At 42.6% G+C, this 13,510-nt stretch overlaps 1 protein-coding gene across 1 annotated transcript in view; it reads right to left on the bottom strand.

The window, feature by feature from the left end:
• Nucleotides 1-5,255: 5,255 nt before the first annotated feature.
• PPP1R36 (protein phosphatase 1 regulatory subunit 36) overlaps nt 5,256-13,510 on the bottom strand; it is a 30,547-nt gene continuing 22,292 nt past the window's right edge. The window contains exons 8-11 of the mRNA XM_063088420.1: nt 6,767-6,809; nt 6,267-6,445; nt 5,987-6,178; nt 5,256-5,442 (exon numbers count right to left, since the gene is read on the bottom strand). Coding sequence (XP_062944490.1) covers nt 5,256-5,442; nt 5,987-6,178; nt 6,267-6,445; nt 6,767-6,809 — 601 coding nt within the window. The remainder of the gene's footprint in view (nt 5,443-5,986; nt 6,179-6,266; nt 6,446-6,766; nt 6,810-13,510) is intronic.

The following is a 13,510-nucleotide window of genomic DNA, read 5'->3' as shown; positions in this document are numbered from 1 at the left end:
TGAACCAGCCCTAAATGAATACACAAAATACACAGATATCTTCCAGAGGTAATATATTACTGCCAAATTGCCTTCCAGAAGGCTCGCACCAGAGCATACTCCTGCCCCACACAATCAGTGTATGAGCATGCCTACTTCCCCGCCTACTTACCAACACTGGCATGATCATTTCTTTGAATCTTTGCCAATTCTGTAGGTGAAAATGGAATCACGTGTTCTAATTTATACTTCCAATTAGTAGTGAGAATAAATACCTCAGAATATTGGCCATTTGTGTTTCTCCTTTTGTGCTAATTACCTATCCATCCTTTTGCTCATAGGCATTGTGTTCCCTGTGTACACCTGGATGGGGGTGGGTGCTAAATGCCACCACTATACAAACAATCAGGAACACTTTTAAAAATATATACCTGTTATAAAAAAAAAAAGGAAATACATGTATGCAAAAAATGTTTAAAGAAAAATTATTCATAATCCTACTTCTCAGAGAGAACCATTGTTAATAATCTAGTTATTTCCTTCAAGATTTTCTATACATATGTTTTTTACACACATGGGATCTCACTAGATTCAGTTTTTTTGTAACCTGTTTTCTTCTTGGGAACCTTTGCGATCTCTGCAAAGAATGACAAATAAATAAGAAAAAGATAAATATAGAGTTTGTGAATAGAAAAATAAGCAAAAGATATATAAGAATAGGTTATTTCCAAAAGGAGAAGCACAAATGACCAATATAAACAGGTATTTCATCCTTAATGTTCATTGGAAATATAAATTAGAACAAACATATGATTTTTTTCATTATTACAGAATTGGCAAAGATTCAAAGAAATGCTAATGCACAGGGTTTGCAAGCGGTGAGGAAGTGAACATTCTCATCTCATGGATGAAGGTAATGTGCTTTGGGGCTAGCTAGCCTTCTGGGAAGAAATTTAACCCTAATAAGGTCTTAAGAATAAGTGTGCCCTTGGAAACACCAGTATCACTTTCAGCAGTTTATCTGAAGGAAATGACCAGTAATTTGAGTGACAATGTGTAAGTAAAAGAAAGTGGGGATTGGGCAGGAACAGTGTGTTATATTCATACCATAGAATACTGCATGGCAATTAAAATCATGTTGCAGAAGAGTATTCTCTGCAGAAGAGTATTCTCCCTACTGCAGGGAGAATGTTCACGATGTATTACCATGTGAAGGACGGCGGGTGCTGAAAAGGGGACACGGCATGACCCCTTTTTTGTTTGTACATATACGCACACAAATGACTGAAAAGAAATTCACCAAAACTTTAACCATAGCAAATTATTCTGGGTAATGAGATTATGAGTGTTTATTTTTTTTCTTTGTGCTTTTCTAAGGCTTTTGTGTTTGTTTTTCTAAGGTTTTTAACAACTTAACAAGTACTACTTGTGTAAAGTAGAGGAGACAATGTCATTAAAAAATTGTTTCTAAGAGAATTATGAGTTGGTTTGAGGCAACTCCAAATGGACATAAGAATTTGATTCTAAATAGCTCTAACATTCTGATGCTGACAGTGGGGGCTGGAGAGGTGACCACCACCCAAAGGTCCTACGCTTTATTGTGCCAGGTTTCAGTGTGGCTTGACCTCTCAGGGTGACGGCTGAGGCCCTCAGCCCCAGGGCATTTTCCTTTTGCTCTGCTTCATCCTCTCTCTGAGTTAGAGGTAGGAGAAGTAAAGGAAATGAGAAGAAATCATTCTGCACAAGGAGGAGGAGGGAGACTAAGGTGCAAAGGAAGTGGTCCCAGACACCAACCCCCTTGGCATGTGTTTAAGGCATCTACCTCAGGCAAAACCCCACAGAGAGAGTCACTAATATGTGCCCAAACTCAGAGACACAGAACAACTTTATGAACTTGCTGCCAGACAGAAGCAAAGCAGCCTGCAATACAGCAAGAGGAATATTCACCCCAGGCGCTCAGTGCCCTGAAGATGCTTTGTTTCTGCAGCCTGAAACTTGTTCAAAAGAAGGAAGAATGGTAACGGGGCCTGGAGGAGTTAAATTTACTTTTCTTTCTTGGTATAAATAAAAATTAGTTGGGAGATCAGAATGCCGTATGCCAAGTCCTAAATAGGATGATTTGTACAGTATCTATGATAGAAGTGAAGCCCAAAACAGATGTAAAGATGGAAATGACATGATTAGGCAGGTCGAATCTTAGAATAGGGTGATGGTTCAAATGTTACAGGACCCTGGAGTAGGAAGCCTTAAAACAAAGACCAAATAGAAATGAGTTCCGCAGCCACTGACAAAAGGTTAAGCAGAAAGACCCCATCTTTCCAGTCTAAGGGAGAAGTGCTCACTACCCACCCCGCCAGCAAACCCAACAAATCCAGCTCAACTGAACAAGGAAGGCCTCATGACCACCCAGTTTTCAGGTCTGAACCCTGTGAGGACCCCATGAAGCGTTCCCTGGGATTCTCCTCTCCGTCTTTACTATCCAGCCCCACACATCTTCAAGAGCCATCTCTATGCCCATCCATCCATCCCCAAACTTCACAGGCTCTCTCCTTTAATCCCTATAGCATTGTTTCTCTTTATTTCTTTTGCATGTGAATATCTAGTTGTCTCAGCACCATTTGCTGAAAAGACTATTTATCCCCATTGAACTGTCTTGGCACCCTTGTCAAAAATCAATTGACCATAAATATATGGGTTTATTTCTAGACTTTTGATCTATTCCATTCATCTAAATGTCTGTTCTTATGCAAGTACCACACAGTCTTGATTTCCAGAGCTTTGTAATAAGCTCTGAAATCAGAAAGTGTCCTCCAACCTAGATCTCTTTCAAGATTGTTTTGACTATCAGGGTCCCTTATATTTTCATATGAATTTTATGATCAGCTTGCCAATTTCTGCAAAAGAGTGAGCTGGGGTTTTGATAGGGATTGTGTAGAATATGTAGATTGATGTGGGGAACATTGCTTCCTCAATTCCCAACTCTTTAACTCCTGTGTGTCTTCAGGCCTCAGATTCAAATGTCAGTTCCTCAAGGATGATTTCCCCTTTCGTGACTATCCCCCCGCCCCACATCAGCAGCTCTCTGGTTATATATCCTCGTAGCCTTCTCTTCTTCTCTTTTGTAGCACTCAACATCACTGCAATTAGTTCATTATTTGAGTACTGTTTCACGTTTGTCTTCTCCCAAGATTGTCAGTTCCATGAGAGAGCAGGCTATTGTTTGTCCACACAGAATTCCCAGCACCTAACAGTGCCTAACACAGACTGGGGATATAATAATTGCAGAATGAAAAAAAATTAATTAATAAATGAAGTACACCAAAGCCTCACAGTTCAGAAAGGAGAGAAAGAAAAGCCTAGTAACAATAGTTACAAAAGTCTTACAATTCCCAGGCTTTAATTTTTAAAATACTAATCATAAAACCAAAGCCAAAACCAAAATAAAACCATGTCAACATATTCTAGATAAATATTTGTTATGACAGAGTACGTTATAACCAAATTCTCTACATAAATAAAAAGTCTAACAAGGGTTAACTGACAGTCCAGGATTTTGATTAAAACTTATCAGTTTTAACAGGAGTTGTAGCAGGAGTTGGCCTGGATAATATAGGATGAGAGACTGAAGACAGAATGCACGTGTTCAGCAGAAGCTGCCCCACATCATCAATAGGCTGGAACTGGTGATCTTCGGCTCTTGATATTAAATCTGGGACAGGTGACCAGCTTTTCTATGAAGCTAAATGCTAAAAGGATTTTGAAGTAGGATATACTTGTGGCCACAAAAAGGCAAATTCGGTCCAATTGTTTTAGGTGAGTATACTCCATCCCAGAACAGGAATTTTGAAATGATAATATTATGTAATGAGCAGCTCTGTATTCCATCTAGTGAACTGGCTTTATTAGTGATTCCTAACCTTAACTGTCTACCAAATTAACAGCCAACTCTCTCGCTAGCTGGACATTCAGGGCCCATCTGACCTTCCTGGTCCGCCTTCCTACTGACCCCAGTGCATACGCCGTGCTCTTATTGCTCCTCAGTCACAGGGCACACTTCCTCATCTCTGTACCTCTGCACATGTTCTTCCTCTAACTGCAAGTCTCCCTGCAGTGCCACCCAATCCCTTCAAAGGCAAAATCAAATAAGAACTCTCCTCGTCCCCTTTGGACATGATTACTCACTGCTCTGTCCTCAGGGTACTTTGTATTTACCTCTCTCATGGACTTTAACATACTCAATATTGTGTTGTGATTATGTTTGTATTTTATTTATCTTCTCTACCACACAGACCTGGAGGATATGGTCTTTGTCTTGATGATCTTTTTTTTCTACATAACTTTTGGGAAAATAGAATAATTTAATCAGGCCCCCTTGCCTTAATCCAGTTGGGGGTGGTGCGGCACATTCTTTGTAAATAAGTTGTGTGGGGGTGGAGTTAGTGCATATGCCCAGCGCCACCACCTTAGCTGGCGTTGACTGCTTTGGGTATCCGCCCTGCGTGGCCATGCTCTAGAACCTACAGCTCCAAGGATCTTTTTGCTGGTTACCTAGCTCATAGACCTGTGTGTGAGGGGTCTGGTGATCCAGCCTGGCCTGTGAAGGGTTTGTGACCCAGTGTGGACAATGGGCTTAGGGGGTCTGTGAGCTTGAGACCTAGCCCTAGCTCAACAGGTGGCCTAGTTGGCAGGATTACGGGCAGGTAACAGCTTGACAATAACCTAGCATAAGGCTTTGGATGGAGTAGGGCTTAATATATATTTATGTTAAATGAATAAATAAAAAAAAAGAATGAAACATATATGCTAAAAGAATCAGATATACTTTATATCCCGATGCCAATAGTAATGTATTTGTAGAAATAGATTTAATATTAAAAACATTTTAATTTGCCTTTTTGATTATGAAATTTTGTTTTCATATGTACCAAAGATGTTCTCCCATAAAGCAAAAATGAACTTAGAGATGAATAAACAGAATGTTTCTTCACTAGTCCACTAGAACACTGGCAAAATATTCTAATACATTACTCTAAATAGTCACATAGAAATCAAGGAAGTAAATAAGTAACAAAGAAAACTGCTAAAAACAGGAAAATAAGCTTTTCAAGAACTTTCTGGAAGTCTTTAAAAGTCTACTGTTGAACTTTTAACAAAATAATCTGAACAATTCTAAAAGCTTGATAATAACAACAAATATTAGCTCTCTATAAAGTGGTTAAGTCAAAGTAGTTTATTTCAAATACAGGGACTTCATTATAGAAATGGAATATACCAGATTATTTAGGGAATGTTGTTTGAGAGGAGAGTGTTCTCATGACTAAGTCCAGTGTGTCCTGAATCATCATGTTGTTTCTTTCTATCAGGGAAGGACGTCTCCCAGGTGGTTTCATGTTTTCTTCTGGTTCAAGGGGGAGAAGGGTATGGGGATTGAATAGACATCGAGGCTCCCCCAAGATGCCAACTCTGCAAAAAGAATTATTGGTATAGCTGAAGCAGTGAGGCCAAAGTTTGAAGTGCACAGTTGTGGTTGTGTGTGTGCATGTGTGTGAGTATATTAAAGATAAGACTGAAACACACACACATACACACACACACACACACTTTTTAAAGCTTTCCCTGTTTCCATGAACCACCACTGTGGTCTTACATATGGGCTCAAAAACTCAATCCACAGTAAGATTTTGTACTGGCCTTTCCCACATTTCCCAAAGACAATTCTTAAAATAGGAAACACTTCAGCCTTGAAAAGTTTGTTGCTCATTCCTCCAAACTAGAATGGTTTGGAGTCTAGCATAACTTTCTTGCAATTTTTTCTAGTCTTGAAGGGTGTACCTTGAGATGCTCTGGAAAGGAATCATGGAGAGATCAGGGTGGAGGTAGGAAGAAGGGGGCTTTCATCTTGGCTCAACTTTCTAGCAGAGGCATGGTGCCTGGGCCCATACGTCTCCGGACCTGACCCAGGAAGTGACACTCATGGCTCTCTTGTCTCCCTCCCTGGGCCACTTACACTGGCATGGGCACAGAGTCCAGACTTTCCATGTGCTTTTGCACCTGGGCTGGAAGTTTGAAGCCTGCTTGATGATACTTTTTCTCAGTGATGTTCTGAGCTTTTTCTCTGAGAGATGGCAGCAGAGTAGACATGACTGGAGAGCGCATGTTAATGGCTTTTTTAATCGCTGGGCGTTTTGCCATCATTCTCCTGTGGGGGGGGGGGGAGGTGACATTTAAGCCACACCATCCTGTTTCCTAGAAATGTCCTTGAGCTTAGGAAAGTCCAAAGTTCATACCTGAATTGTACAAAAGTCATGCGTTTCTTTTCCCCCCCTGATTCTTCATCTTCACGCTTCCTTCGAGGAATGTTGAACATATTGCTACGAAAGAGCCTCCCTACTTCTTCCTCAATTTCTGTGAAGTGTTGACGTCGGAAAACAATCCAAGCCACATATGTACAGAAGGTGTAAAAGGACTATAACGGAAAACATACAAGAATCACAATCCCCGGCTATAATATGAAAAACTCCCACCTGCCTATATAACACTGCTAAGTAAACACAAACCCAGATGACCCAGTTTCTCAATGTTCCTAAAAAGCTGTGCAAAATTGTACATGTACTCACCTTTGCAGGAGGAAAATCAGGTCACAGATTTAAGGTGTAGCATATAGCTTGTTAGCATCATTTTTAGAAAAGATATTCACTAAAATTAAGTGCCTGACATATGGCTATTGGTTATTGCTATACATCATGTTTCATTTCAAAGAGAAAAGCCCAAAACATAAGTGACTCACCTCAAAAAATTTCCAATCCTTTTGTGTATCTGATATTTTCTCCCTGCAAAATAATAAATTACAACTATAGGTCAAGAGGGAAGTTCAGTCTTTCAGTGATTTAGTCCATATCTTCCCCAAAAGGTAGGATCATTACCTGTGGCCCCAAGACCCTTTAGCTACATAAATACTATCAAAAGTCATTGATAAGGAGTCTCAATACCTTCTTCTTTAATTTTCTAGGTTACCCAGATCAAAATCTCTAGAGTGTTTGGTCGAAAGTTAATCAATACAAATTTAGAGTAAATGAGCCAGTGAGGCAATGTATTCTTCCCAGTGCTGCTGGTGATGTGAGTGTTGGGGAGGTAAGGAGAGTGGAAAGGTGGTAAAGAGGCAGTGTGATGTGTTAAGGAGGTATGGAAGCACAGAACTAGAGGGCAAGTCTAAAATGAAAAAAAAAAAAAAGAAATCTTAAACAATGGTTATGATTATTGAGTGCAAAAAGAAATAGAAACAAATTCGACAAAGGTCTGTGCCATGCAAGCAATAGACTGAGAAAAGTAGTGTGCTCTTCCTTCTGACTGAGGTAGATAAACTCAAGCCTTATTTCTTAAAGGCAGGCATTTGCCCAGCAGTCTTTGCAACAAAAGTTCAATGTTAAGGATACTGTATTGGCACCAGGCACCCTTAGTGAAGTTGGCCTCCTCTCCCAACACAGGTCATTCGATTCTGATTCCCAGCCTTAGGAAAGAAGGCAAAACTTGGGGAGGCCTTGAGAGCTGGCTGAGGGAGCTATGCACCTGCAGTCACTTGACTATTCATAGGGGCCAAGGCCAGACCCAGAGCACTTAAGGTTGATCCTGGTTTTGCTTCTGCTTTTGCTTGGACTTTCCTTGGAGTAGCTGTGACTCCTAGGATGGGCCTGGTACTGGGCTCTCCAGAACCATCCTGAACTCCCAGTCTAGTGAAGATGACCCAAACCCCTAAGGACCTCCAGCATTCTCACAGGGACTTTGTGGTCTGTATGGGCTCAAACTATCCCTCCATTTGGGGGATGAGGCTGAAGAGGTCGTTAAGCTTTTACTAGGGCTGCTCCTTTCCCTCCTGCTGACTTTCTTTATTATATATTCGTTTCCTCACATGCAAGTCTTAAAGAATTACACAATAGTAATTACCGCAAACATTTACTAAGTACAGACTATGTGCCAGGTACCACCCTAAGCCCTTTACATGTATTATCATATTTAGTCCTCGGAATATCCCTATGATGTAGTCAGCATTATTATTTTACTTTATACTTGAGGAAACTCAAGTTGAGACTGAAGCCCAATGATAAATGTTTAATTAGGGGCAGATCCTATACTAAAACTCAGGCCTGTCAGATATCCACATTTGTCCTCTTAACCAGAATGCGAGGGAAACAAGCTCATTCTTTAGAATAGTTTGCAGATAAAAATATTGAACAATAGAGTACAACAGAAACTTTCAGGGCAAGCCTCGGTGTTTTTTCTGTGTCACCTGAGGCCTCCACATGACAGGTGGGCTTTTAAGGAATTTCTGCCCTTCCAAGACCTCTGCCAGCTGAAACCAGAGACCATCCAGCCCCACCAAGCTGAAGCAGAAAACCAACCAAGCTCTGCTTTTGGAATACCAAGTCCGTTTGCATTCTGGGAGAAGGTTTAGAGCAGAACTCAGGTTAGCACAACCCAAACCAGCACCATCTTAGGAAGGTTTTGAAATGAGAGACTGCCCAGGAAACACACTCTTTTCCTTCTTTTCTTTCTTCTTTTTTTAGATATTAGAAAAGAAGGTAACATGAACCTCTTCCACCTTTCAAGTTGCCATAAACACTGAAACTCTTTCTTTCTTAAAGCCCTAAGCAAACTGATGTAGCCTGCACTGCAGAAATTAAGTACAGAATGTTGTGGGTTTCTTCCTTCCGTTCTGATTTAGCTCTGCATAGGTAATGGAAATGAGTCCAGGAAACAGATGCAGAGAATAAGTATTTGGGGACCTCCTAGTTTAAATCTCTGCTAATTCATCTCTTGCTGGTGAATTTTGAGTCACTTTTCTTTCCTTCTTTTTTGAATTATATAATGTTTATATTAAGTAGATAATACTTCAAATAAATTGATTATAAATTTAGAAATTTATTAATTAAAATAACAAAACTGAAGCCCAAAATATCCTCTGCAAATTGAAACAGGGTTTATAACAACACAGTCTGATAGAAATATAATGCAACGTAATTTTAAATTTTCTAGTAGCCACAGTAATAAGAAACAGGTGAAGTTAATTTTAATAATAAACTTATTTTATCCAAACCCCCCAAATATCATTTCTATAATCAATAGTTTTAAATTATTGAGATATTTTATGAATTTATTTTTTTTTTTTTTAGTTTTACTTCTCAATATACATTGTAGTTGATTTTCATGCCCCTTTACCTGCTCCTCTCCACACACACACTCCCACATCATATCTGTTCACTTGACTTAAATAGTTCAAGGAATTTTTGTGGTTATTTTCTTCTCCCCACCCAAAGATATTTTATGAATTTTAAAACTTTTTTGTACAGTGGTATTTTACACTTAACAGCATGTTTCAATTTGTACTAGCCACATTTCAAGTACTCAATAGCCACATGTGGCAAGTGGCCCCCAATGCTCGTCAGCAAAGACACTGTACATTCCACATTTCAGGGCACAATCCAAAGGAAAGAGGGGAAAGCCAGCCTGGTGGTAAATCCAGAGATTTTTAGTGACCTGTTATGATGCTTTCTTATTTCTTCTTGCTACCTTAGACTCTTAGCTCCAAATCAAGATGAGGAAAGTATATTATATTATTAGTCATTCCTAAAGGAATGCAAAGCCAACAGCTAGGGTTCTGGGCTGGGGGAAAAAATGTGTTCCTCACTTGCATTCTGCTGCTTTAGGTGAAACCAGGTTTAAATGAAGGTTAAGGCCTGCTTTATGCAAGAGAAGAGAGGTTTCAAAGGAATGTGTTTGTGGGAAGAGAAAGAGGCCTTGGAGTATGTGACCGGGACTGGGGGTGGGAGAGGAGGGCTTAAGGATGATTTATACACCTGAGTTTCAAAGAGACCCCCTTTCTCCCCACCTTCACCCCCACTGCCAGCCTCTTTGGTCACCCATCGGGTGACAGCTGCATAGAACAGAGGAAGAACAAATCCTAGGGCAGAGGTAGGGATGGAGCCAGAATTGGCCATAGATCTAATTCTATAGCAGCATGTGCCACAAAGGAGGTTTTAGTATCCATCCTGGAAAACACAGAGGACTTTTACTGAACATGTCAATCAAAATTTTGCCGAAGCTTTTGTGATATCAGGATTTCACAGGCATATCTAGAATAGAAAGTCATGTCCCACTTCTCAAGAGACATGAAAGCACCAAATTAATGGACCCCCATTGCTGATTCCACTGAAATCTTTAATTTAACCACACAGATACATAGCATAAGGTGTTGTCTTCGTCTGTTTTGCGTTGCTATAACAGAATACCACAGACTGGGTAATTTATAAAGAAATTTATTTCTGGCTGCCACCGCCACCAGAGGAGCAGCCGTCTATTGTCTTTCTCCGCAGCGAAAGTGTGGAGCTGCTCCGGCTCGGCCCGCAGGGGAGCCCCGGGAGCCGCAGGCCTCAGCTATTCTCATGTACCATTCCAGGCCTGTTTCTTCATTATAGAAGGGACAAGTTCACTAATATAAAAGCTGTGGCGGATCCTAAGATGGCGGTGGCTGCGGTGGTTGGCGCTGAGTAGCTGAGGTGGAAAAGGCGCCCACTGGGCCTCAGGCAGCAGGGAAACTTGTGGACCTTCCTCTTGCCGTCTCTTAAGGGAGGACTGCTGCTGGTGGCCGGTCGTGGGGGATGACCGCCACTTTGCCCTTGGCAGGAGAGGCTATCCCGTTTACAGGTAACAGCTTTGAAGTGTGGAGCAGGAAAAGAACTGTTTCTTAGCTGCAGTGGCCAGCTGCCCTATTCAGGATTTGAGGTTTCAGGCCGGCATAAAAGAAGATTCCTGGGAGTGCCCGAGCCGCGCCGCTGGACCGAGTGAGCAGCCCGAGGAGGTGGCGGCCAAGGACGGGGACGGCGATGACGCGGAGGCAGAGCGAGAGCCGCCTGGCCCAGCCCAGCCCCGTGAGTGACCCCCGGCCCGGCCCTGCTGGGGGGGGGGACGCCCGCCCAGCTTCCACCTGCCCCACCGGGCCACTCACCAGCCTCGGGGCTGCCTCCATTTTCTCAGGTGGTGGCGGCTCCCATCCGGCATGGCCAGGCCTGTCCTCCTCGCCTGGCTGGGCTCCTCACTGAGCCTTCCCACTTGCTTGCCCTGGCGCAGGGCTTCCTGGGGCCTGCAGGTCGGCCTCCCCTCCCACTCCCTCCGCGGTTCTCTGGTGGGGCTAGTGGCGTGGGGCATCCCTGGCCAGTGTCAGGAGGGCAAGGAAGTACAGGCTGGGCCGACTGTCACTCCACCGCACCCTGGGCTCCAGCCCGGTAAACTTCCTGTTACCAGGAGGCAGATACCATCTCTGCGGCCACCAGTTCGGAAAAACACCTAACCGATTTCTGGTTAGGAATAGTGTGGTCGGAGTGTTCACGAGTTCACTTGAACCTGCCGTAGAGCTGACTGCGGGCGGGCACAGGAGTCGGTCTGCGCCAGGGGGATTCAAAGGTGAACCGTGTGCTGCGGGCTCCTCCCCCGAGGAGCTCACGCTCTGGTGTGGGAGATAAGACAAGTACACAAATAACTGTGATACCAGGAGGAAGGTGATAAGTCCCGAGAAAGATCTACACAGTGCTATAAAGGCACCCAGAGCGACTGGTCGTCTGTGCCTACCAGAAACCTGGTAGACTTCCTGGGCGAGGCGGTGCCAAGCAGGGTCTTGAAGGCCCAGCTGATAGACGAGGGTTGCAGAAGACACGTCCCAGCCCAGCCCAGTGCGCAAAGAGCGGGTAGACATCTGGCTAGGGAAGCGGAGACTCGGCAGAAAACACACACCCTGCGGGGCCGCCATTGCGAGATCCAGCAGCCCAGCCTAGTGTGCACAGAGTGGGAGACGTCCGGCTAGGAAGGTGGAGACTCGACATAACCACACACCCTGAGGGGCCACCACTGCGTGATCCAGCAGCACGGGCAAGAGCGCACAGAACAGGGAGAAGTCCTGCACGGGAAGTGGAAGCTCAGCAAAGACCACACACTCTGCGGTACTGCCCCGTGATCCAGCAGCCCAGCAGAGTCCAAGCTGACCAGAGACGTGGCCCCCCGGAGAGGCCCAAGACCCAAGGCAACCACACACACAAGGCACTAGAGGCCACCTGAGCAGTCATGGAGGTAGCCATACCAAATTGGCAACCACAGCAACATCTTAGTTAGTCAATAGTCTCAAACCGGTGGACTGTAAAACCCCCTGCCACAATGAATAAACATCAAAAAAAAGATACCAGAAATACAAAAAATCAAGAAAGTACACCACCAAAAGTTAATAAATCTCAAACTCTAGATCCTATAGAACAAGAAGCCCTTGAAATGACTGACAAGGAATTTCGAGTGATAATTCTAAGGAAACTGAATGAGATACAAGAAAACTCAGCTAGACATCATGATGAAAGGAGGAAAAGTATACAGGACCTGAAAGAGGAAATGTACAAGGAAATCAATGTCCTGAAAAAAAATGTAGCAGAACTTGCCAAACTGAAGAAGTTATTCAGCGAAATAAAAAACACAACGGAGAGTTTAACCAGCAGGCTTGTTGAAGTTGAACAGAGAACCTCTGAACTTGAAGATGGGCTGTTTGAAATAACACAAGCAGACAAAAAGAAAGAAAAAAAAAATCAAAGACATTGAAGAAAATCTGAGAGAGATATCAGACAACCTTAAGCACTCAAATATCCGAGTCATAGGTATTCCAGAAGGGGAGGAAAACGGAGATTGCATTGAAAACATATTCAACAAAATAGTGGCAGAAAACTTCCCAGCTATAGGAAAAATCACAGATCTTCAGATCCAGGAAGCTCAACGATCTCCAAACATATTCAACCCAAAAAGGCCTTCTCCAAGACATGTTATAGTCAAATTGGCAAAACTCAGAGACAAAGAGAGAATCTTAAAAGCTGCAAGAGAGAAGCGTCAAATCACCTATAAGGGAGCCCCAGTCAGGCTAATATCAGACTTTTCATCACAAACCCTAAAAGCTAGAAAGGAATGGGATGATATTTTCAAAATACTAAAAGACAAAGACTGCCAGCCAAGAATACTCTACCCTGCAAGGCTATCCTTCCGAAATGAAGGGCAAATAGTATATTTCTCAGACAAACAAAAACTGCGGGAGTTCACTACCACACGACCACCCTTACAAGAAATCCTCAAGGGAGTACTGGGTTTGGTTCCTGAAAAATAACTACCACTGCCATAAAAACCCAAGAAAAATCAAAACCCACTAGTATAATAAAAATGGCATTTATGAAGCGAAAACAAACAAAAACGCTATCTACAACCTGAGGAACCAACAAACAAGAAACCAAACAGTAAATCAGAAAGCAAGGAACAAAAGACACCTAAGACAACCAAACAACCAATAAAATGCTAGGAATAAACCAACACCTTTTAATAACAACTCTTAATGTAAAAGGCTTAAATTCCCCAATCAAAAGACACAGACTGGCTGACTGGATCAAAAAGGAGGACCCAACTATATGCTGCCTACAAGAGACCCACCTCACCCATAAAGATTCACATAGACTAAGAGTGA

This window comes from Cynocephalus volans, chromosome 3 (genome assembly GCF_027409185.1).
Source record: "Cynocephalus volans isolate mCynVol1 chromosome 3, mCynVol1.pri, whole genome shotgun sequence".
NCBI classification, from domain to species: Eukaryota; Metazoa; Chordata; class Mammalia; order Dermoptera; family Cynocephalidae; genus Cynocephalus; species Cynocephalus volans.
The sequence above is the reverse complement of the archived record's forward strand: the minus strand, read 5'-3'. Positions and strand labels throughout refer to the sequence as shown.